Here is a 27,062-nt window from a genome sequence, read left to right as displayed (position 1 = left end):
TAGAAATCAAACAATGTCTGCTTTAATACCTCAATGAGATTAAACTAGTAGTAACAGAAAGATAACTTTAAAGTCTCAAAACATGTAAAAATTAAACAGTGCACATCTAAATAACATATGGGTCAAAGAACAAATTTTAAGAGAATTAAAAAATAATTTTAACTAAGTGGAAATGAAAACACAATTTATCAAAACTTGTGAGATGCAGTGTAAGCAGTGCTTAGAGGGAAATTTATAGCATTAAATACATATATGAGAAAAGAAAAACAAGTTAAAATCAATAATTTAAGTTTCCACCTAAGGCAACTAGAAAAAGTAGAGCAAATTAAATCCAAAATAAGCAAAGAAAAGAAATAAAAGGAATTAGAGCACAAATAAAAGAAACCAAAATCAGGAGATCAATAGGGAAAATCAACAAAACCACGAGCTGTTTCTTAGAAAAGATCAATGAAATTGATAAGCTTCTAACTAAACCAAACAACAAAGAAAAAAAAAAAAAGAGATAGGATGCAAATACTAAGAAATGAAAGAGGGGACATCACTGGAGACACTAGGGGCATTAAGATAATAATACAATACTATGAACAACTCTATGCCCAATTTGGCAAACTAAGATAAAATGGATCAATTTCTTGAAAGATACAATTTGCCAAAACTCACACAAGAAATAGACAATCTGAATAGGCCTATATGTAGTAAAGAAATTGAATCCATAACCAACAACCTTCCAAAACAGAAAACACCAGGCCCAGATGGGCTCACTGGTGAACTCTACAAAACATATAGGGAAGAAATTATACCAATGTTCTACAATCTCTTTCAGCGAATAGCAGCAGAAAGACTACTTCCTGACTCATTCTATGATGCCAGCATTACCCTAATACCAAAACCAGATGAAGACATTACAAGAAAGAAAATTATGGACCAATATCTCTCATGATCATAGATGCAAATATCGTCAACAAAATATTATTTCCTGTATTGCAGCAATGAACAACTGGAATTTGAAATTAAAAACACAATACAACTTTCATTGCATGCCAAAACATGAAATATGTAGGTACAAATTAGAAAATATATACATGATCTATATGGGCAAAACTACAAATCTCTAATGAACAAAATCAAGGAAGAACTAAAGAAATGGAGAGATATTCCATATTCATGATAGAAAGATTCAATATTGTCAAGGTATCACTTCTTCCCCATGTGATCTATAGATTCATTGCAATCCCAATTGAAATCCCAGCAGTTATTTTGTGAATGTTGACAAACGGATTCTAACATTTATATACAGGGGTGGGCAAAAGTAGGTTTACAGTTGTGAGCACACAAAACATGGAGTTTATTCTTTTATTATTATTTAATTACTGTATTATTTATTTGTATTACAACTGTAAACCTACTTTTGCCCACCCCTGTATAGAGAAAAAAGACCCAAAATAGCCAACACAATATTGAAGGACAAGAACAAAGTTGAATAACTGTCACTACTCACTTTCAATACTTAATATAAAGCTATAATATCAAGACAGTGTAGTATTGGTGAATGAATAAACAAATAGATCAATGGGACAGAATCGAGAGCCCAGAACTAGATCACCCCATAAATACAGTTAACTGACCGTTGACAAAGAAGCAAAAGCAAAACAGTGGGCCCGGCCAGGCGTGGCTCAGCAGTTGAGCGTTGACCTAGGACACAGGCGATCGGGGTTCAATCCCCCGTCAGGGCACATGCCCGGGTTGTAGGCTCAATCAATGACTCTCTCATCATTGATGTTTCTCTCTCTCTCTCTCTCTCTCTCTCTCCCCCTCTCCTTTCCTCTCTCTGAAATCAATAAAGATATATTTAAAAAAAAAAAAAGCAATAAAGTGGAGCAAATGTAGCCTTTTTCAATAAGTGTTGCTGGAATAACTGGGCATCCACATGCAAAAATAAATAAATGTAGACACATATTTTACACCTTCAAAAAAATGAACTCAAATTGGGTAATAGTACTAAATGTAAAAGGCAAACCTATAAAATTTCTAGAAGATAACATAAGAGAAATTCTATATGATCTTGGGTATGGTGATGACATAACCTTCTGGCATAATCCATGAAAGGAATAATTGATAAGTTGGAGTTTATTACAATTACAAAATTCTACTCTGTGAAAGACAATGTCAAGAGAATTAGAAGACAAGCCATGGGCTGACAATATTTAGACATATTTGATAAATAACTTTTACCCAAAATATTAAAAAATCCTCTTAAAACTCAACAAGAAAATAAGCAAAAAATAGGCCCAAGAACTTAACAGATACCTCACCAAAGAAAATATATAGATGGGAAATAAGCGTATTAAAAGATGCTCAACAACACAAGTTAGCAGAGAAATATTTCTAATGCTAATTTACAGTACCATGGGATAATACTTTATATTTCCAGTACTCTTCCTTGTGGCACTTTGCATTAGTTTTTGGCACAAAAGCTATTTAGGCCATGTTTTACAGTGAATAATCTAAAACAACTATAGATCCCTCATCTAGCAGTTCATTTTAGGATTCTGCCACTTGATATCATTGGCTTGGCCCTTTCCTCCCCATAAAAGCTTACTATCAACTGAAGATTAGTAAATTTTAATGTGTGTTTGTATGCCCCATCACGTTCTAAAATATGAAACCCGACTGACTCCATTGTTCACTCTGGAGCCATCAGCCACCAGCTTCTGTTCTTCAAAAACTTACTAAATTCTTCCCATGCTATTTCTCATTTCCTCTTTGCTAAAATTTGCTCACCTATAAATCAAATAAAACACTGATATTATGTGCATATGTGCCTTATGTCATATATATACATATCTACTCATACATCTAAGTGTGGTTTTGGTAGAAGAAAAATAGTAAGAAAGCACGAAGCATGACAGAATTCTGGTCATTGATGGTGGAGTAGGTAAATGCTGTGCTCGCATCCTCCCATGACCACATCAAAAATACAACTAAACTACAAAACAACCATCATTGAGGACCACCTGAAGTCTAACTAACAGAAGTCATAACTAAGAAGATATAAGAAGCCACACTGAGACTGGTGGAGGGGCAGAGACACGGAACTGGTTGGTCCCACACCCACTGGTGGTTAAAAATCAGGAGGAATATCTTGGCTGCCGTGGTGCCCAATGAGGAACAAGGAGTCCCAGCCCAGGGTTCCAGTACGAAGAAGAGAAGTCCCCATAACTTCTGGCTGTGAAAATCAGTAGGGATTGTGGCTGAGTGAGAGAAGGGCTCCTAGAATCCCAGGCGTTCCTCTTAAAGGGCTCACAAATGGAGTTACTCACTGACAGACTCACGTGCTCTGAGCTCTAGCACCGGGGCCGGCCGTAGCTCGAAAGGCAGCAGGGACATAGGGGGGAGAACTGAATTGTCTGGCTTCAGGGTAAAGGCTGAAGAGGCAGCTTTCTCCCATACAAAGATGCTGGCAGAAGCCATTGTTCCTTTGCTGAACCCTCCCCCTGCAGGTGCAGGCAGGCGCCATACCTGAGTCTACATCAACCAGGCTAACACCCTTGGCCCTGCCCTGGTGATTCCTCATGACCTCGCCCCATCCAACTTGTAGGCCCACCCAAGCCGCTTCCAGTAGTCTTTCCATACAAGCACCCTATCTTGGCTCATGCTGTGGACTTTCCTAAAATCTCTCAAAGGTTCACAAACACCAAACAAGTAGCATCTGGCCTTGGCATGCCCTGAACCTCTTGCTAAGCAGCTCCAAGCCCAGCATTAGTGGCAGCCAGCCTCAGATGCCAGCTTAACCTCTCCCAGGCACCTCTAAGCCCAGCAAAGTGGCAACCATCTATAGATCACTTTGTAGCTCATACACAAAGGCCCAAGACAGGGCATAGGCAGTGCCTGACCTGGGCCTGTTACCAGAGCGCCTCCCAAGAGGCTCCAGAACTAATATACCCAGCGGCCAGCTTCAGACCACACCAGAGCACCACCCAACCACCTCCATAAATGATACACCCAAAGGGAAGAGTCAACAGGCATCAGAAATCTGCTAAAGTGAATCCTGCTACAGAGAGTCAGCCTCTGCAAAGCAGTTCCTTCACTGTAGTCACAGCCAGTCCTCACAACCAATCAGTCTGAGGGTCAATCCCTCCCACTGATGTGCCAACAGCAATCATGGCTCAACTACAACAAAAGGGCACATGCAGACCACACGAGGGACACAACTGGAGCATTTGGCTCAAGTGACCAGGGAGACTGCACCACTGGGCCTCACAGAACCCCCACTGCATAAGACCACTCTACCAAGATCAGGAGGCATAGCAGCTCAAGCATACATAGAAACAAATACAGGGAGGCAACCAAAATTAGGAGACCAAGAATTAGGTCACAAATGAAAAAAAAAAGAACAAAACTCCAGAAAAAGAACTAAATAAAATGGAGACAAGCAATCTACCAGACAGAGTTCAAAACACTGGCTATAAGGATGCCCAATGGTCTCAGTGAGAACAACAAAGAGAAAGGAAACATAAAAATGAAAATAGAAAACATAAAAAATAACCCAGTCAGAAATGAATACAGTAATTGAAATGAAGAGTACATTGGAAGAATGAACAATAGGTTAGATGAAGCAGGGGACCGATTCATAAATTTGGAAATGGGTAAGAGAAAACACCCAATCAGAAGAGCAGGATGAAAAAAAGAATCCAAAAAATGAGGATATTTTAAGAGGTCTTTGGGACAACTGCAAGCATACCAACATCTGCATCACAGGAGTATCAGGAGAAGTTAGATAGCAAGCAATTAAAAACCTATTTGAAGAAATAATGACAAAAAACTTCAAAACCTGGTGAAGGAAAAAGACACACACGTCCAGGAAGCACAGAGAGTTCCAAACAAGATAAACTCAAAGAGGCCCAAAACAAGACACATCATAATTAAAATACCAAAGGTTAAACACAAAGAGAATCTTAACAGCAGCAAGAGAAAAGCACTTAGTTACCTACAAGGGAGCTCCCATAAGACTGTCAGCTGATTTCTCAACAGAAACTTTGCAGACCAGAAGGGACTGGCAGGAAATATTCCAAGTGATGAGAAGCAAGGACATACAACCAAGATTACTCTACCCAGCAAGGCTATCATTTAGAATCTAAGGACAGATAAAGAGTTTCCCAGACAAGAGAAATATAAGGAGTTCATCACTACCAAACGAGTATTACAAGAAATGTTAAAGGAACTTCTTTAAGAAGAAAAAGAACAATGAAAGATAAAAATATGAATAAAAAATGGCAATAACTACATATGAACAATTACTTTAAATGTAAATGAATTAAATATTCCAACCAAAAGTCATAGGGTGGCTGAATGGATAAGAAAACAATACCCTTACATATGCTGCCTATAAGAGACCCACTTCAGATTGAAAGTCACACACAGACTGAAAGTAAAAGTATGAAAAAAGATATTTCATGAAAATGGAAATGATAAAAAAAAAAAGCTGGAGTAGCAATACATATAGCAGACAAAAAAGACTTTAAAATAAAGGCTATAACAAGAGACAAAGAAGGACCAGCAACTTCACTTCTGTGTATTTATCTTAAGAAATCTAAAACATTAATTTGAAATGACATATGCATCCATACATTCATTGCAGCATTATTCACAATAGCTAAGAAACAGAAGCAACCAAGTGGCCATCAATAGATGAATCAATAAAGAAGAAGTGCTACATATATATAATGGACTATTTATTTCTCAGCCATATAAAAGAATGAAATCTTGCCATCTGCAACAACATGAATGGAGCTAGAGGGTATTATGCTAAGTGAAATAAGTCAGACAGAGAAAGACAAATGCCATATGATTTTACTTGTATGGAATCTAAAAAACAAAATAAACGAGCAAGCAGAACATAAAGAGACATAGATACAGAGAACATTTTGACAGTTGCCAGATGGGAGGGGTGTTGAGGGGATGGGTGATAAAGGTGAAGGGATTTAGAAGTACAGATTGTTAGTTACAAAATAGTCATGGGAATGTAAAGTACAACATAGGGAACATAGTCAACAATACTGTAATAACTATATGGTGTCAGATGGGTCCTAGGCTTACTGGGGTGATCACTTTGTAAGTTATATAAATGTTTAATCAGGAGTTGTATACCTGGGGATGGGTTAAAAAGGAGAAGGGATTAAGAAGTACAAATTGGTAGTTATATAACCATCATGGGAATGCAAAGTGTAGTATAGGGAGTCTAGTTAACAATATTATAATAACTATGTATAGTGTCAGAAGGGTACTAGATTTATTTAGGTGATCACCTTGTAAGTTACATAAATGTCTACTCACTATGTTGTAACCTGAAACTAATATAATACTGTATGTCAACTGTAATTGACAAATAAAAATTATTTTTTTTAAAAAAGAGTGTGAATTCAAGTGAGAGTGCAGGCTTAAATGTAGTAAAAAATAACATGGGTTTTGGAACAAGACCAGTGTCCCCTGAATCCCAGTTCTGACCTATACTAGCTTCTGACCATGCTCAAATCATAGAAACTCTGGGCTTCTGTGGCCTTCTAGGCTGGTTGTAGAGAGAATGCCTTATGCTTAAAGTAGGTCTTCCGTCAGTATTAGGCCTCCATTTCGTCTCCCACCTGAGAAAGTGTAAAAATAGTGATAAGTAACATTTCAAAGCCCTTATTATGTACCTAGGCTATGCATAAAAAGGGGTTCGTGCATATTCACAGCACAAGAGTCATGAGATTGACTGGCTAAGAGTAAGGGCTCTAGAACCATCCTTTCTGGGTTCAGTTTCTGACTTCACCAATAACCAGCTTCATGACTCAGGACAAGTTACTTCACTACTCTATGTCTCAGTTCTCTCATCTTAACAGTGGAGAGATAACAGTTAAGTGAGATAATATTTGTTAAACACTTAGACAGGGTCTGACATATACTATGTTAGCTTTAATTATAACAGTATTATTATTTCATTCACATCTCACAGTAGCTTGGTGAATTAAGTCAATATGTCTATATTATTTGTGGGAAAATGATGATAAATGAGGTAAAATAGCTTGCCCAAGGACATTAAGTAAAAAACAGAATTATGATTTGATTTTTGTCTATCTACTTTATTAACTAATCACATTTCTTCTTATTTCTTTCCAAGCCAATTTCTTATGGGAATTGTTTAAATAGTTGGATGTAAGAACTTGTCAAATGCTTTTTGAAAGTTTAAATATAAATTTTCTTTCCAAATCTCCTTAATTGTGCTTATTTATCCCCTCAGACAAGTCTAGTCAAACCAAAAAAAAACACAACAAAAAACAACAAAAAAAACCCCACATCATTTCTTGTACAGAAATCATTTTACTCTACTATGCTAAATTATTCTCTTTTGTCTATTCAGCTATCCTGCTCTTTCACCAATAACCTCAGAAAAACTGCAAGGTTGATTGAAATTTTAAAAGGAGGGTGTGAATGCGGACAAATCATTTAGCCTCTTTGAAAGGGGATTCAGACTAGGTAATCTCTGGGGTCCTTCCCAGCTCTGAAATTCTGTGATCCTATGTGAAGAATCTTCATAATTATGCATATAATGACCTGGATGCTTTCTCTCTCTCTTTTAATGTATCTTTATTGATTTCAAAGAGAGGAAAGGAGAGGGAGAGAGAGAAATAGAAACATCAATGATGAGAGAGTCACTGATCGGCTGCCTCCTGCACACCCCCCACCAGGGATAGAGCCTTTGACCCAGGTATAGGTCGATGCTCAACTGCTGAGCCACACCAGCCAGGTTGGGTGATCTTTTTCCTCAACTGCTGAGCCACACCAGCCAGGTTGGGTGATCTTTTCCATTTGCTATAGGAGGCCTGCTGATGCACCATCCCATTTATTTGATCTCCTGTTTACACATAAGTTTGTTTTCTTTCTGATTCTTTAGAGCACTAGATATAAGACGGAGATAAAAGACACATAAGAAAAATGTACTAAAAAGATATTAAGTGGCAAAGTGGGGAAAAGCGGATTTGATGCCAGTTTTAGGTGAGGTTTCTTTTTTTGTCATTATTTTGGTATTGTGTGATCTTTTTTTAGTGACCATAGCATCCCTTCATTTTATATTCAAACAGTACTGAAATGAGGGCTCTGAAAGGACAGAATTGACATCCAAATGTTACATGATATTCTGGCCTTTCTTTAAATACAACAGATATTTTGTTTCCTTCCTTTCAATATGGTAACTATCAAGCCCTGCGCCTCAGCTAACCTTGTGAAATTATGGCAAACTGGGGTCATTGTTAGGAACCATCCTAATATAATTCCAGAAATGACCATAGTTTTTTTATCTTATAAACATATTCCAAGGAAAAAAACTGAATGTATTAAGTACCTGTTGTATATTCTGAATCGTTGCATATAACGGGGACATAGAAATCTAAAATGGAGAGACCAACCTAAAGGAAAAATATTAGTGAGTCAGAACAATATAAAACTATAACATACCTGAAAGTTGTGCTATAGTTGAGATATACAAAAGGGGGTCTGGAAACACAGAGGATGAACAGCTAGCTGTCTGCTGGGAGGAGAGGCACACAGGCTTTCTCAAAGAAGTGACAATTAGGCCGTGACTTGAAAACTGCATGAGAATTGTTGGTCTGATTTTGAGGTGAAGAATACAGACACTGGGAGGTGTAGAAAACGAAAGAGTGGCCTGTTTGGATAACTATTTCCATATAGGAGGAGTTTAGAGTGCTTCTGGTCCAGTGGGTAAAGTTGAGTGTAGAAAAGTTCAGAGGGCAGATTATTAAGGGATCTCATGTTATACTAAATATCGTCCAGGAGTTCACGAAGCAGTATTTAACGAGTTTAAGCAGTTGCATGATCTGACCTGATTTGTTAGCAGTTTTCATGTCCAACAATAAGAGAATTTCTTAGAAAGGATTCAAATAACCTTGTCCAGCCAATCAATTTCCAAGACTTAATACAGTGTCTAGATTATGGCAGATGTTCGACATGTTTAATATATGTGGAATTAAATAGATGAATCAATCACTCAATGAAAGAGCTAAGCTAGTTAGAATTTGCTTCTGGACTACATACCAAATTTTTCACAGGGGTAATGATAAGCTTTACTTCAAAACATTTAAGCAAGAAAGGGGGTGGTTGGAGGAATAGATAAAATATGATTGACCAAATGTGGATAATTATGAATGCCAGGAATCTGGTACCTGGGGATCATATTTCTGTTTTCTTTACTTTTTTGAGTGTTTGACATTTTCCCATAATAAAGAGGCTTGAAAAACTGCTCCTGAGTTAAGGTGACCTGATTTCTAGATTTCAAATATTAACGTGTTAAAGCATAAATATCTTAGTTTAAAAGAGCTAAACTTTTAAAGGATGATAACGTTTGTACTTTTAAAAAAACTAAAGTTAAAAGAAAAACCTTGGACACTATAAAAAATTTTTGGATTCATTGCAACCCTAGATTTCTAGGTTTGTAAGCTTTTGGTTTAATTTTGGCTAGAGAACTTCTTGACTTAAATTCTTCATAGTTTATACTATAAACTAATGTTAGAAATTAGTTGTTAAAGTTTTTTAAATATGGAAATCATATGCTCATCCGAAAAAGTACTTCGAAAAAAAAACCACGCTTTCATATTAATCTATATCACACTCAACTGATTACTTCACAAAATTTTTTGTTGTTACTTTGTAGTTACTAAAAATAATTTGGTAGAATTTATTCTTGCTTGTATTTGTAAAAGATATACATTTTGTACCAAAAACTATAAATATATAATGTAAATTGTTTCTATTTCAGGATTATGAATTCTTTATTGTTAAATTTAAAAGATATGTATAGCCCCTGATTCATACCTCTTGCAGTCCATTCAATAAATTGAGTTATTGCTCCTAAATAAAGTTAGGTTTTAATAATTGATAATTTCTGGAGACTAGCCAGACTATCACTGAAACCTTTGCTTTCCAGGTGCAGAGGGGCTCTCAGCTGCTTCGCACGAGCTCTCACAGCCACCATCAGCCTCTGGTGTGCTGGGCATCTCCATGTGTTGGACACAATGTTGTACAGACGAGTGTCAGATTGAAAGCCAGTATTTAAATGATGTTTCTTCAGCTGATGCACAGAGAGAAAGTAAGAATGCTGCAATGCGGGTAAGATAGAAGCAGGAATGGCATATGGACACAGGGGACAGATAGTAAACGTTGACTTTGGGTCCTTATGTTAACTCCTATGATTTTGACCAGGAAAAAGGAAACACAGCTTCAAGGAAGTAGTACAAGTCACCAGAACTTGTGACAGAACTTCTTATTTTTAACATTAAAAAAATAAAATTCTATTAAAATAATCTCTTCATAATAAAAAGGAAAAAGAAGAGACCACAATGAGAAGCTGGCTGAACGAAAGGGGAAATGACCTTTGTAATTATTATCCTAGAAGGAGAATGCAATGTTAATAGGCATTAGGAAAAAATACTTTACTCTTGTGCCATTGAAATTTGCCATTGTATTCATCAAGGATTCATTTAAAAATGTTTTTTAGGTATGATGGGATCTGGCCCTCAAAATGAAGTGAGTTTCTCATCCTAAACATCTCAAAGAGGTCAAGTGAAGCAAAACTATTGGCCATGGAGTGGTTTGAGTCAATGCATGTCCCCTTCAGCCAGTTATTACACTGGACACTTTATAAACTAGAGTCTGAAAGATGCATTAATTACTCCAAAAATAATTTTTTTAAAAAATCAGTAATTCCTCTAACTCAGCACAATTTAATATTTAAAGAGGCCACATTTTCCTTGACTTTAGCAAAAAGAAATAAAAATTTGATTATATAAAAACGCATAAATATGCTTCACAAACAGAAAATTCTTGCTGCTTATTACTTAATTTCTTTCCTTATGGAAAAGCAGAGGAAGGCAGGAACTGTGTTTTCCTCCTTTCCCACCAGTTGTGTAAATTGTCTCTCTAATCTTTTGTCTAATAGCAAGGAGAGCTGAAAATAAGACATGTTGAAGATCTTAATATGTGATTGTATCAACTATAAGAAGCAATGAACAGATTCCTTCATATTTTTAGAGCTCTTAAGATCTCTCCAAATTAATTACATATCTTAATTCCCATATTTGGTTTACCATTGGAAACTAAAGTTTCAGTGATGGAAGAGAGGAAATTTGTAGAGACACTGAAAAAACTGAAAATTTGGAATATCAGGAAAAGATGGAAATCTTATACATACATTTACCAAAAAAACCAAAACACAGAATGACAAAAACAAGTATAAAGTGTAACATGTGCAAACCAGAGAGGTGAGTATGGCAAAATATTTCTTCCTTCTAATAAGATACAGCTTACCGAATATTCTTAAGAAAGATGTTCTCAAATAATGTTCAGTGACATTACTTCTGATAATTGTTGAGAGGAAATAACACATATGTTCCTACCAGTAGATCCCATTTAAAGGCTATATTAGTTTTTATACAAAATATTACCAGTTGGTAAGCTCTGATGAACATTAAAATATCCACTATAACCATTTCATCCCCACGTATATTTTTATGCACTCAAATGTAAGTGTGAAAATTACAAATGCAAGGGGATTTGTAGGTGTAACCTCAAAATAAAATTATAAGCTTTTCTTAAATTTTGAACATACACATCTCAGTTGAAAGATCTACTTGCTATCAACATTATTTTAAATTTTGTAACTATAATAGAGCTCATTCTTTGGGGTAGTTAGCTAAACACTATTTCAACAAATATACATGACTAAACCCATCAAAGGGAATAAAGTACAGAGGCATAAGTGATGATTTTTGCAAGTATATAAGAGAAGAAAAATATAGGCAATTTATAAAATAAGGTAGTAAATTAGACAGGCCTTCTTCTGATAGGAATTCAAAAAATGGAAACACCCTTTTTTATTACAAAGTCAGTTTAAATCTAAATTGGCTTTTTTCTCAATTTTGAGTCAGATCTTACTTTCATCTATGTTTTACTCTCACATTTCAGTCTCAAATCAGACCTGTGGGCACTCTGGTGGTCAGATCTTACTCTTTTAAACAACTATTCTCCTTTCCCAACAGCAGTGCCTACTTTGGTGTCCTTGATTCTAAGTGTTTCTATTATGTAGAGATTCCTCACTAACTTGACAGATAAACTTCCCCCTTTCCTTTGAGTGAATCAAATAATTTTGCTTCTTTGGGGTTCGTAGCTTATGAATTTGGGTGCATGTAAAGGCAAGTGACTACATAACTCCTGTCATCAAATTCCATCTTAAAATCACATTGATAATAGCATGCTTTGTTTAATGCATCACCACTAGAAACTTTCAAAGACTTTGCCTCCCTTCCCCCAGTCTATCTTTTCTCCTTCCGCTGTTCCCTGCGCAGTCCAGCCCACTCTCCATCCATCATACATCTTCATATGATACAAAATGCCTACAGACTTCTCCTTTAAGTTTCCTGCCATCTGGAACAGCTTTTTCTACTTTGTCCACTGTGTTGCTCCAAATCTTGGGGGAATATGTTCTAAAATTGTTTTTCTACATTAATCTTTGTAATTGCACTGTTAGATCATGAAGTGATGTTAAAAATAAAACATATAAATAAGTCCACGAAGATATATCTTTCTTGTGCAAACTAAAACTTACATTAATAAAAATCTAAGCTACTAGGATTATTTAATTTGGAGATAAAAAAGTTAAGTAGTGAATTACTAATAACATTTAAATAAGGGGTTATTTGACTGTTGGTAACCAGCTAATTTTTTGTTAGATTAAAAGGAAATGTACCCTAATTTAAGTGAAAAACTTTCTCAGTGAGATATAAAGGAGACAATACAAATTGTTAAATAATGACTTGGCTTATTAAAGTTGACTATCTCTTCTTTCTGTAGCAGCCAAATAGTATATCTGCTCATATTTCAAACTAGATATATACTCAAGCTTTATGAAGAGAGAAGAATATGTGTGTTGAGAGAAAGTCAGAGAGACTTGGGAAGAAACATGCAACATTGGGGAGCAATCCAGAAGAGGGAGTGTAGTGTATTACGCAAGATTCTCTTGACAGTTGTATTTTGTTGTCAGGACAGATGAGTATTAAATAAGGAGGTATTTTTGGAAGAATGTTTCTAGTTTTGCATTTCTACACTTTATAGCTATAAGAAAAGCATATCAAAATAAAAACAGGATTTAATATATAATTTTAAAAGTTTTTGCAGATTTTTTTTTTTTTTTTAGCTATGTATTATTTCATGCTAGTGGAGACAAACCAAATTTCATAAATGTGGTGGAATCCTTTTATTTATAAATATTATCCCATCTTGTTCCAGAAAGAGCTCAAATGGCAGCATTTGATGATTTCATTAGAATAATAACTTATCACGATCAAGACAAACTTTCTGTTAAATATTTATCTTGAAAACAAGTGATGAATTTCACAGAAATTTTTCTTGAAATTTCACATTTCAAGAAAACTTTGTAATTCTCCTAAAGAGACTGTCATATTAAAAATATTAATCATTGGCTTTCCAAACTTTAACTATTTTTGTTAGCCTTCTCATAGAAAAGGCATGAAAATAATTTTAAATTGACACTTTATTTTTGAAGTCCATGAAAAAGTTAAAATAAACAAATAGAAAGGGACATAGATGGAATCTGAACTATCCTTATATGCAAAAGAGAAGGTTCAGAAAGAAATTACAAGTGCCATCGCCTTGGGAACTAAAATATAGGACTTCAAGGTAAGATTTTCTTTCTATTTGATATGTACAGACTTTTTGTGTATCCATGCACACTAAATGATTTAATAAGCCCCATAGTTAACAGGTAATGCCTGAATCCAGAAATGTGTTTTATGTTTAAAGAAATTAAAATGTTATAAGGAGTATTTATTACATTTAATAAACTAAGTAAAATTCAATTTAACATCCACTGTTAAAAACAAGTAGTTTATTTGGCTAAAGGGAAGTTTTAACTTTTAGCAGTTAATATATATTTTCATAAAACAGACTGATAGTTAAAAATTAGTTCAAAGGCAGGGTGACAGCCATCTTTGAAAAAGAAACTATAAACATTGTCAAAGGTTACTCAAAATGACAGGAACATCATATTCAGAAAACTTCCTGAAAAAAATTTAGTAGCTAAGTATAGGAGCATTCTTAGGAAAAGCTTTTGTAACTTCTAAATGAAAAACATACATGAGATAATCATACTAGCTTCCCATGTTTACATAACAGTCACAAGATATATATGGAAAACTTTACCCGGGGTAATTTTATATTCCGTGTCATAATTTGGTTTATTTTCCTTTGCAAGGACAAAACATCTATTAGTAAGAATCAGACTAATACAAATATTCCAAAACCACAAGATTCTAACTATGATCTTTAGTTCTTAAAATCTGTTTATTTGAAGAACATCATGATATACAATATTACAATTATTTGGAGAATATAATACTTAAAAAAAAAAAGAAAAGATAAACTAGCAAGCATCAGGCACAGAAATAAATAAAATTGCACAAAGGCATATTAAATGTCATTTCAAACCTAATCTTCCAGAAGCAAGCTACTTTATCTATAATAGTTAGAATGGAATTACTGTCTTTAAAAATGCAAATATTTTCAACATTTGAAGGACAGCCATTTCAATAAATAAGTTTCTCCGATAAGCAGCAGTGGGACAACTCATGGTAACTTCCCTTATTTTTATTTGATTAAGATTGTTATAAAAGGCAATTTTTACATCACGTTATTCCAAGGAGGTTTAGGCTTTCCCCTTCTTCATCGCGTGCCTGGTGCTTTCTGGGTGCTGAGCACAGGGCATCGCACCGATGCAGCCTGGCAGTGCAGCCCAAGGCAGTTGCAGCAAGTATTTCCCACTAGGAATGTTAAGGAGCTAGGCGGGTAGGAGGCTCGAGGAAACAATCTAGAAAACCACAATGCAGCTTGTAGGTCCTTTCCCACACAAATAACCTTTTTTAGACCAGATCCATAAAATGCAGTTTATTATCTAAAAAATTTTAAGGAGAATCTTTTGTTAAATGTTAACAAAAGAACGACTATCCCAATCCCCTTTAAAATGCAATCCTTAAAAAACAAAAATCAACTCTCGAGTCTTTCTGAAAAGTGCTTAAATCATCTGGAGATAAAGATCACTTAGTGTCCTTGTTTCCTAACAAATGGCTTTTTCCATTGTTTCCATTAATTTCACCCATATTCGTTTTTTAACAAACAAGGCCCTAATCCTCATCACAAAACGCAGATGTATGATTTAGCATATAAAAACGGCAATTACATACTAATTTACAAAAGATTAATTTTTTTCTTTTTTGGGGGTCAGTTTTCAAGAAGTCTTCCCGCGATGAACTGTAAACCGAGACGGTTTACACCTCAAATTAGAAGCCATTAATTAGCATGACGAAGTCAACTACAAGATACACAAGATAATTTAATATATTTATTCACTAATCACCCCGGCTAAAGTGTAGCATAGTTTCAATATCCTTCGGAGGGTATTGATCTGTCACTAAACTACCTCCAGATCAGTTAGGATAAATATTAGTGTTCTTTCCTTTCTTTGATGTTTACATTATTCCTTCTGGTAAACACTTAAAAAAAGCTTTAAGGTTCTTTAATCCCCAATCCCTAATTAGCCCTCACTAGCCTTTTTGTAATCAGGAAAAAGAGTATCGCAAGTACAGATCAGGAGTTCGCTTTGCCCACATAACAATAAAAGCATTTTAAAAATGTACGCTTAAGGCAATGGCAGTAATAGAAGATATATGCATAGGTGGCTTCAGCAAATAACGGGCTGGCAAACGCGAGTGCTTAACAAAAAGAGCCCGAACCTCTATCGCACTATAAAGCACTCCGATAAATTACACAACACTTTGCATAGGCTGCAGAAATAACGCAGGACAAGACTTACACAGATGCCAATCCGCAGCATTTATACACATGCACATGGCAAGAGACAGAAACCAAACACTATCATTCAACTCGGGCCGGGCAGCGCGATCCCGAGTTTGCCCAGCGTGAGAGTGCCCTCGGCGTGTGTGTCTGTGTGCGCGCGTGAGAGTGAGACCCATCCTCGGGGCATTTCCCCTCTCTGGGCAGTTTTGCTTCATTTGTTTCCTATTTCTGCTACATAGAAACTAACTTCCATCTCAGCCCCAGCCAGCGCCACTGAATAGAGCTGTGCTGCGGCTCCGTGTGCGTCAGATCCCTCCGCGGAGCAGTCCCCGGCCCCCTCCCTCCCGCGATCGGCCTCCACAGAGAAAGCGCCTCCCAGCCAACCCGCGGCTTCGGCTCCGACATCTTCTCCGACTGGAAATAAATAAATAAATCGCACCTTCGGCCGGGGAGGAGTGGGTGGGGGTCTCGCCGCGCCGGGCGCGGGGGCGCTGGGGGCGCAGGGCGCGGGGCACTCCTTTTTTCCTCCGGGGGGCGGGGGCGCGGGCCGAGCCCAGGGCCGTGAAGGCGACGGACTCTTTTCTGCGGCGGAGGGATCCGCGGCGGAGGCGGCGGCCGTAGCCGCTGCCTGAGAGTTGTTGTTTCCTCCTCCTCCTCCTCCGCCTCCGCCGCCGTTGCTTGAATGGTGGAGCCGAGGCTCGGCTCGTGAACACACAGTGACAGCTATAGGGCAGGCGGCGGCACCATCCCCGCTTCCCCTCGGCGGCGGGGTGTCCCGCCAGCGGCCCCGAAGTGACCCATAAACATGTCTTGTGAGAGGAAAGGCCTCTCGGAGCTGCGATCGGGTAAGTCGAGGGGCTACCGGGGCCGCTGGCACCGGGCGATTCCGCTCGCGGTCCTCCGCCCCCCGCCGCCCGGCCGCTCAGCATGTGTGTCTCCCCGTCCCTCTCTCCCGCGCAGAGCTCTACTTCCTCATCGCCCGGTTCCTGGAAGATGGACCCTGTCAGCAGGCGGCTCAGGTACGACGGCGCGCGGCGCGGGCCGGGCCGGCGTTCGCCGCTCGCGGGCGTGGGGGAGGGCGGCGGCGGCGGCGGCGGGGCCGCGGCCCGGGGCGCGGGGCTCAGCTCTCCCCGCTTTGTTGTTGCAGGTGCTGATCCGCGAGGTGGCCGAGAAAGAGGTAAGGGCGGCGGCGGCCCGCCGCGTCCTGCCGCCGCGCGGCCGCCCTTGGGCCGCGGCGCCACTGCTGCCGCCGCCGCTGGGGCGTGGGGCGCGGGGCTTGGGGTCCCCGCCGGGGCGCGGGGCTGGCGGGGGAGGAGAGCGGGCGGGCTGGGGCCGGGGGCCCGGCTCACGGGACGTCCTCTCCCCGCAGCTGCTGCCCCGGCGCACCGACTGGACCGGGAAGGAGCATCCCAGGACCTACCAGAATCTGGTGAGACATTCACGTCGCGGAGCAAAGAAACTTTTCCCCGAGTCGAATAAAAATTGAATTTCCCGCAATTTTTTACAGAGACAAAAACTTGGCCCCAGAACGTGAAAGCTCCAAAGGCCAGGGGGAGCGTTGGGAGGTCGGCGCGGGGGCTCTGGGGGGCAGTGGCCGGGGGGACCTGCACCCCGGGGCCGTAGGGGCTGCCGACAATTTATTTGTGATATTTTGTTAATGTGCTAGAAATAAAGATACGTCATGAGTGTTGTGCAGTGCAAGGCCGGAGGAGGAGGGGCTGGCGCGCGCGTCCGTGCGGACGCGGGGGCGCGCGAGGCGGCGGCGGGAGCGGCGCGAGGAAAGAGGGCGCGCTCGCTCGCTAGCGCTGCTCGCGCGGTCGGCTCGGCTTTCTCCAGCCCCACACAATAGCTGGTGACTAACCGCTCCGAAGTGGCATTAGCATTTCACAAGCAGGCTATTCAGCGGCGGCGGAACCGTGGCAAGACGTTATATATTTTTTTCTCTCTCGCGTTTCTTTTTGCTTTCTTTAAATTCAGAGCTAGGTTTTTTGTTGGAGGGGTTCAGATGTGTGATGATAGTTGGCCAGCAGAACATCTTGCATTTACCAAAATATTCGCAGAAGTGTAAAAGCTTGTAATGCCCTAAATCCAGAAGTTTAACAGGCTTTTTCTAATTCTCCTAATTCTCGTGTTATGCCCCTTTTAATTAAAAACGGTTATTGGAGGCCACTGAAGCGTTTTGATTTTTATTCATGTATTTACTTAGGGTGGAACTTGGGAAGTAAAAGTTTTTCAGTTTATCTTGGGATATTTTGTTAAGTAGCTTAAAATGCCTATTACTTAATTTTGTGGGTTTTCAAGATGACTATTTTAGTAATTTGTAGAAAATGACTTCTAAATGTGGACCTATCACTTTAGTATTGTGAATGTGAAAAGTAAGGTATCTGTATCTGGGAGTTAAGCTTTCCATGTTCTTTTCTCCTAAACTGATTTAGGTTGATTTTATGAATATGTGTGTGTTAGGCAGATAAAGCACTCACTCGGGGCAAATCAAGCCTTTGAAATCTATGCAGTACATTGATTTTCTGAGACATACTGCAACTGATGTCGTGATGTAGTTAATAATGACTGTTATTTAATGAGGGTTTCTGAAACATTAGGAAGTTTCAAAGTTAGCTTAGAATTGAATGACTTGTGTAAGGTGAAGGCATGACGTGATTTTGATTTGATGGTTTTCATTTCATTGGGATGTAGAACATTTAACATGCGTCTAAGTCTCTTATAGACTTAATATAGGTTGTTGGTAAGTGCTTACAGCTGTTGAAATAAGCAAGGGTACTTAGGTTTAGTAAATTTAATGGAAAATTAGCAGTTCTCAAGTAGTGATTTAGGCTACTTTCATTCAATACTTGGCTAAAATGAATAGAGTTTGAGGCCAACTCAAATTCAATAACTGCAGTATTTAAATTTTTAGATCTCAAGTGGATTTCCATGTCTGTCTTGTTATTTGAAAAAATATTATAAACATTATAATTTTCCATTTTTAAGAATTGGGCAGATTTTTTACAAAACTCATCTTTGCATCTTATAAAAACCCACAAACCCCAAGTTATTAAAGATTGCTGTGTTTTCTTGGAGACAGTTGGTAATGTTATATTTATATTTTTAAAATGAAGTGGCTAATGGTATTTGGCCAAATAATGGGAATGTCTTATCCTTGTAGGAATATCATTTTGTTTTCTCCAGTAACATAAAGGGTACCAATGTTGATTTTTATTTAATTTAATTTTTTGAGAGGGGTTTCTTGTCTCTCAAATATTCATAAAATGAATTTATATTCCTGGCTCTTTCTCAAGACTTAGGACACATGTCTTCATCGGTGTATTATTTATCAAAATCTGCCTATTTCGCATGGAATTGGGTCTTTCTTGGAGTGTTTTCACCCTTATACCAGAACAGTCATGTTGGCATACTCATGAGACACTTAAAATTCTCATTAGAATTCAGAGTTTTCTGGCCCATTTTCTCTTTATTCATTCAGCATGTTGCTCACTCTGTATCTAATGGATACAAAGCATCATTCAAGGTGCTTTCATATCCATCAAACTGTATATGTAGGTGTGTGGGTATTCCGTTTACCTTCAACTTTTTAATTGAGATTTAGTGTGCTCTGAAACCATTCTGGAACACCAGCTATCTGAGTACATTTTTGTTTAATAGTAGGATCTTGAATTTTATGTCTAGGTGAACACATGCAAAACTCTGTATAGTATTCTCTATTGTCTTAATTTATTCTTATGGCTTAAACATGTTTAACTTTGTTTCCTATCAAATTACTTTCATTTAACATTGGTTTGAAGACTATTTTGGTGTGTGAAACCAAAATAATAACTATTTTTCGTGGTTTAAGTAGTGTCTACTTCTACCTGGAAATTTGTTGCTACGTTACTGATAAATTGAGTAGTATTTTAAATGGAAGAATTCATATGTCAGATTGAAATTTCTAGAAAAATCTCAAATTACAGCTATTTGGGATGGGAAGTAATATTTGTATTTGTGAGCTTAAAAATAGGTGTAGATTAGTATCTGCAGTCGCCTTACAGATAAAATCAGTGATTGAGTTTTGACCAAGAGGAAAGTGGAGTTTTATGAGCAGTTTTAAAAGTTTACAGATTTAAAAAAAAAATTGGTGCATTTATTTCAAGTGTGATTGATAAAACTTCAGTGTGATTATTACCATCGACCTTAAGATTTAAAACATTTTGATAGGAAATTAAAAGTTTTTTTTGGATTCATGGTATATGTCTAATCAATTTTATATTTTAAAAAATTTGAGGTCGATTTTAAAGCAGAAGGGCATTTTTTAAACTTTTATCAGAATTCTTATTTTTTAAATGGAGCCAGGCTTAGGAGACAAGCTTTTTTATAGTATAAGAAAACGCAACTAATTTTTGGACAATTATTTATTTTATTAGTTTGCATGGTGAAATTAGTTGGTTAACTTTCCCTTTCTAGTTGCCACCTTAATTAGTGGTGATTGCATATTTATGAGAGACTTTTGAGGTAGAATTTTTAAGCATTTTTACTAGATTTGAGACTGATTATATTTCTTGCTTACAAAGCTTTTTTCTTTTTCTTTCCAAAACTGGGTTTATGTTTTGCTAATCTGTTAAAATAATGTAATACTTACTTTATGTTTTATAGTGGTATTTACTTTTCTTAAAATCATCCCACTTTATTAGAAATCTTTCTATTTAAGTGAAATGATTGAGAGCCAGGAGATGTGGGTTGTGATCTTAGCCCTGCCAGCAGATAACCTGCAGGATTTCTGTGGGCCCCAGTTATCTTATTCATGAAATAAGTGAATTACAATTTTTCTAATCTGAAAATCTGATTTTGAACTAGAAATAGCAGTACATTGTCTTTAAGAGTTCAACTCTTTCCTTTTGGAGTTTTATTATCCAAAACACAGAAAAGTAGGTATAGAGAAATGCAGATTTTAAAATTTTATAAATGCTTTTGATAGTGCCATGGTTAAGTTGTAGTATGATTTCTCCTTGCAAGGTTGAAGATTTTTGAGACACCACATTGTACACTACCTCTTTATGCTATAATTAGTATGTTTTTCAATATGGTTTAAGTATTAGGTTTCATAAATTATTGGTGGTCTTAAATTTAGAGATGAATAGGAACCACAAATAGGAGTTATTTAGGTATGTATCTTAAGTATGTATTTATTTAGAATGTGCTGATTAATGTGAAAGTTAAGGTAAAAAACCTGGGAGGCAAGTTTTAGGGGGAAAAATGTATACCATTTTAAATGTTTTTGAATCAGGGAATCCCATTCTATATTAAAGATAATATAGTACTTTGCAAAAATACCAGTATAATTTGGGTTGGGGTGGGGCATATGAAATAAATGTGAGCTGCAGAGTTTCCATTTCCTTTTTTAGCAGAGTATCAATGAAATAGTAAGGTTAGCTTGGTAACCTCTAAAACGCGGCTTTTAATATATCATAATCATTATAACAAATACAATGTTAGTTGTAAAGGCAATATTTCATGCTGAAGGGCTGAAGTGGACAAAACTTCTTTCTTACACATGTAATTGGTACTTATATCATTATTTTTAAAAGCGAGACATTTACAAACATTTCAGAATGAAATAAGTACCTGCCAAAGTCTTAATACCTTGAATTGGTATTATGTAAAGAGGAAGTTGTATTATCTTCTCCCTAACTACATGGTGGTGCTTTAGAGGATTGTTATGGGGCAGAATAGCAAGTACTACAGGAGTCTGTTTTCCAGCCTATGAAATGGGCCAATAACGGACTGGCACAAATCAGATACTAAGGGTTTACGTTTGCTATTACTTGAACTTTAGTAGTTGTATTAAAGTTTGTTTCAATTATAGCTTCCTAATGTATTAAAGTTTAAGAAAATCTTTTATTTCAGAAACAAGTATGCATAGCTTTCTGAACATAATAGCTATAGTATAAAAAAGACCACTTTAGTACTTCAAAAGATATTAGTATAATTACTTTTAGATTCAAGAATAAAATAATTAAGCCTAAGATACAAAGAAAAAAGGATAGTAAACACCAAAAATAAATAATTTTTAGAACATGTTTGTGTAGATATCTAGAAAACTTTTGATGGTCTGCGTAGTGATTCTTACTATGACTATTTTTATGGAACAATTAACATTAAGAGGTACTTGAAAGGTTGAAATATCCAGAATTGGTTAGAGAATATATGAAGCTTTTTTCTTTTGATCAGGTGACATTTAGGAATATGTGAAGGGTACTTTGTTGTTGGACCTGGCTCCTCCTATCCAGAGATTTGTGTAATTTAAAACCATCACAATAATTTGTTTTCTTTTTGGAAATTGTCAGTGTTAATTTGTCTTGTTAATATGGCTTAATGATATATATGTTTTAATTAAAGAATTTAATAAAGACTTTAAAAATTCTTAAGTGAACATTAAGTAAATCCTATGAATGTCAGTTTTACAATCCACTTGGAATTTCTTTATCAGGTAGATAACTAGAAACTCCTTTTCTCACTTATTGCAGCCATACTTTCCCTCCAAGTTTGTGTTATCATATCACTACAGAATTGTAGCAAATAAAATTCTGTTTTGCCCAACTTATTCTGGACAAGGAATACCAAACAGGTTAATTTTATTCTTGCTAGTAGTTTCCTTACATAAATTTTAGAATTCATAATGTCTGTAATACTAAGCAAAGGAACGGTTTACTAAACATTTAGAATCACTTCCTATTTTAATGTACTTTTAATTAACTTCAAGAAAGTCATTAAAATGAGTGTATTAGAAAAAATTATTAACAGTAAAATTTTTAGAATATTTAAGTTGCTTTCATAATTACATCTAAAGTGATAAATGGCTCTTATATAATAGGAACCAAATTAAAATTTTTAGAAATGAATTGAAAATGTGTAAAGTTATCAGTTTTGGGGGTTTTTGTTTTGTTTTGTATGTGAGATGCTATGTTTGTGAAATGAGTAATGTGGGAAAATTAAATTATTTTGGAATTATTAAATATGTTACTTAGCATATGGAATATAGAGTATTTTATAACTGTGGGGAAATGATAGAATTTTTTTCTTTATGGAATTTGAGAACTCAGGGTACTGAAAAATCAAATAATGGTAATGAACGTTGAAATATTTAGGCGTGAAAACCTTTGGTCTCTACAGAGAGGGCAGTCATCAGGTTTAAAGCAGGTCTACCTTTAGTTATTTGCCAAACCCACAGACACAAACAACATTTTTGGAGCTCAGGGATCACATAAGGAAAAAGATGGTTGGATGAGAGGTTTTGATACTAAGAAAAATTAGGTAGCAACATGGTCTGATACAGCTTCTACTTAAGTTAAAAGTAATTCAAATTGTAAGAGAGACAAGATTTGGAGTATAAGGCTTAGGTAATTCATGGTAGCATAAATGGTGGCAGCCTTCTGCAAAGGAAGCACATAAAGAATCCATGTAGTATTCTGGAGTCCAGATGACCTGTTGTCATGGTGGCATGACCCATTTGGTCACTGTCATGGATAAATAACAGGCACATAGTCTATCATAGGTTGTAATAAAAATGCAAGAAATATTTACCTTTGCTTGTGTCACTTGGTTCTGGTTTAGTATTAAGATGTGGAAATAATAAATTCTAGGGCAACTTGGAGAAATAGACATTTTCTGAATTAACTTTACTGTCATTGTAGGTGTGGTGTTAGTTATTTTGATTACAGTGTTTGAAACTGAAACATACTAAAAATGAAACTGGCCCATCTCTTAAGATTATTTACTTTGGCATCTTAAGCATAAACAGTTTAAGAATTGTTCATCTTTAAATTAGTAGACAGTAAGTTTTTCAACATAATTATAGATTTGAATTTTAAATTACTAAGTAAATGTTTTAAATAAGATTGCTTTATTGCACAGATTTTGCTTAGATATGACTTGATTTTAAACCAACACTTCAAAATGTATTATTTTAAATAGTTAAGTTTTGTTGTGTTTCAAATTAATTTTTATAGAGCATCCTTTGTAGCTTGTGGAAACTTTAATTCTCGATAGTTTTTATTTTTATTTTATTTTTTTAAATATATCTTTATTGATTTCAGAGAGGAAAGGAGAGGCAGAGAGAGAGCTAGAAACATCAATGATGAGAGTCATTGATCGGCTGCAGCCCGCAACCCGGGCATGTGCCCTGACTGGGAATCGAACCCTGATCGCCTGGATCCTAGGTCGACGCTTAACTGCTGAGCCACACCTGGCTGGGCGATAGTTTTTATTTTTAACGGAACATATATTGTGATGAATAAAATTTGGAAGTGCAATATTGCATTTTCTTTAAATGATACATTTGTATTGATAGTTGTATTGATTATACTAACTGAATTATGTAAATGAATTTTTAGGTGGTTGACTAAATTGTGAATATAAAACAGTCTTTCAAGTGTGTTTATTCACAGTTAATTAAGAGTAAATAGACCACCAAGATTAATTTTGACACCTAATAAGATTTTATATTAATTTTATTATACTTCTAATTATAAAGAAATCATAGGCATATAAGAGTCCTTCTGAGAGCAGTTCCCAGCTTAGAAGATTTGACTTGAAAAATGGTTCTAGTAAGTTTATAATCATAAAACCTGTGTGACAGTGGTGGTGGTGGGGCTAAAATTTTGAGAAGGAAACTGAAATGTAAGGAAAATAACAGTTAACTTGAAACCTGGAGATCTGGGTTTGATTATACTGTTTCTCCTCCTGTCTAAATGTATGACTTTGGACAAACTGTGTAACCTTTGGACTTCAGTTTTCTTTACCTGTGAAGTGGGCAGAGTACTTGACTGTACTTGTTTGTGAAGATAAATTCGGAGGATACTTGACAACTAGTATTCCATATATTTGTCTATGTGAAGATGCTGTTAGTAAAAAAGTTACTCAGAGGACATGTACACTTGCTTTAAAGACTATAGATACAATTTAGCATATACTTTGTAATAATGGTAAGAGATTTATAATTATAATGAGAAGTTTAGGGGCTAGGTTTTAGTAATAGGCTTATAAAGTGATTAAATAGCAAATAGGGTTTTTAAATTTATAATTTTTGTTTATATGCTAGAATAGTCATAAAAACAGGAACTATAGTCCATTAAGCTGACCTTTTATTTATTTTTAATCCTCACCTGAGGATATTTTTTTTCTTTTTTTTACTAATTTTTATAGGAAGGGAGAGGAACATCAATCAGTTGCCTCCCATACATGCCCCCTGACTGGGGATCAAACCCCCTAGGTATGTTCCCTGAGTGGGAATCGAACCCACGACCCTTTGGTGTATGGACGATGCTCTGACTGAGTTATCTGGCCAGGGCTAAGCTGACCATTTAGTACTCAAAACTAGAGTAGAGAGCAAAAGCAGCTAGCCTTTCAAATCTGAAAAAATTGTGAGAAAATAGATGAGACAATCTGAAAAACTGACTTTTTAGAACCAATCTGCTTTTCTGGAAATGAAGAACTTAGTCAAATCAGATCATGCTAGTTAGTGGTAATCATTATGTGGATCTTATTTTCATAGGGACGTCTTATATGCTAGACGAAGGACTGGCATTTAGGTCTCACAGGTAAATCAAGTTATTGGAATTAATATATTGATCTATTTCACTTGGAAAAGGTCCTTAAAAGATGATCTTTTTGTTTCCCTGTTTAGGTCTAGAAAGATTTTTTTAGCATGAAAGGTCAACTTGTAGTATGTAATGGAGAGTATAATTAAAGCAACAAGCCACCTCTTACGTCAGGTACTATGACTACCTTCCAAGGTGGTGACTCTTACAGTCCTAGTCTTATGAGGACATTGAGACTTCAAGTAAATGTTTTTCCCATGCTTAGTTTGGAAGCATAAATCTAGGTGGTTTGACTTTAGAGCCCTTAATCAAACTACTGACCTTTTCTTTAAAAATTGATTAGAGAAGTTCTTAATGACAGTATTTCTGGTAGAATGCAGTGGCTTCCAGGTTCTTTATATTCTCTTTCCACTGATAATACCTACATTTTAATAGTACCTCCCACTGATAATGAGAACATTTTCTTGGCTGGAAGGGACAGATGTTTATATGAAGTAGCATACCAAACAGAAACAGGTTGGTTTAGCCCAAAATGCAGGAGAATAAACCGCTCAAAGAGCTCAGTTTCTTTTCTTAGTCCTTCCTTGTTACAGTTCGTATTTTTGGAAGATGATCCTATTGTTCAAAATGTAAATGATAATTCTAGAAGTATTTTATATGTGCAGCCTGAGAAAGGAGTGCTACAGATTTATGATTTGGGCCAATAGGGAGAAGGCATGAGCAGAGTTGCCTCTGTTTTGCAGGATTGTATTACCCCTGCTGCTAGAAAAGTTGATAGAGCCAAGGGTCATTCTTTAGATATGGGTGGATAAACTATGGCTGATGTGGGCAAACTGTGCAGACCTGTTTTTGTAAGGCTCCTGAGCTACAGTTAATACTTTTAAAAAGAGTTTTAATATGAAACACAGACTAAAATATTTAACATCTGACCCTATACAGATTATGTTTGCTGACTTCTGATTTAGATAATGTAACATGATATTTACAAAAAAAGGATAATTTTGTTTAATTCAGGTTTTAGCAATTAGTTATAGACAGTTTACCAAAGATTGTTGTTACTATATCAAGTGATTCTCAATTGGTATTGGAGGTGGGGGCAGGAATATGAGAAGTTTGAAAAATCTCTGACTAGTCCACTGGTCTAGGAGTGAATCTGTGAGTTGGCATCAGGTGTTGCATCCATAAAGCAGCTCTTGTATCTTAGTGGGAGAGGAGATGAAATGTTTATCAAAAGGGGCATGGATTTAAAAAAGTGGAACACTACTGATAAATGTGTATTTTTTTAATCTATTTTTTAATCATAATCTAATTTTACAGTTTTAACCCTTTAGTGTAATCTACTTATAACTCTCTTCTAACATTTTTATCTTTTCCACATGTAAGAGGAATCTTTTTTTTCTTTTTCTTTTTTTCTTTTATTCCTTTTCATTGAGTTTTTTGGGGTGACACTGGTTAACAAAATTATACAGGCTTCAGGTACACAGTTCTGTAACCATCATCTGTACACTGTATGTTCACCACCCCAAGTCAAGTCTCAGTCCATCATCATTTATCCCCTCT

The 27,062-nt window shown here is 36.5% G+C and overlaps 1 protein-coding gene across 1 annotated transcript in view; it reads left to right on the top strand.

Annotated features, from left to right (window-relative positions):
- Positions 1–16,553: 16,553 nt before the first annotated feature.
- The window catches only part of PHIP (PHIP subunit of CUL4-Ring ligase complex), a 127,117-nt gene continuing 116,608 nt past the window's right edge, over positions 16,554–27,062 (top strand). Inside the window, exons 1-4 of the mRNA XM_087817480.1 lie at positions 16,554–16,760; positions 16,876–16,934; positions 17,063–17,092; positions 17,285–17,344. Coding sequence (XP_087673606.1) covers positions 16,721–16,760; positions 16,876–16,934; positions 17,063–17,092; positions 17,285–17,344 — 189 coding nt within the window. The 5' untranslated portion in view covers positions 16,554–16,720. The remainder of the gene's footprint in view (positions 16,761–16,875; positions 16,935–17,062; positions 17,093–17,284; positions 17,345–27,062) is intronic.

This window comes from Miniopterus natalensis, chromosome 5, assembly GCF_054644295.1.
Source record: "Miniopterus natalensis isolate mMinNat1 chromosome 5, mMinNat1.hap1, whole genome shotgun sequence".
Taxonomy (NCBI): domain Eukaryota; kingdom Metazoa; phylum Chordata; class Mammalia; order Chiroptera; family Miniopteridae; genus Miniopterus; species Miniopterus natalensis.
The sequence above is the reverse complement of the archived record's forward strand: the minus strand, read 5'-3'. Positions and strand labels throughout refer to the sequence as shown.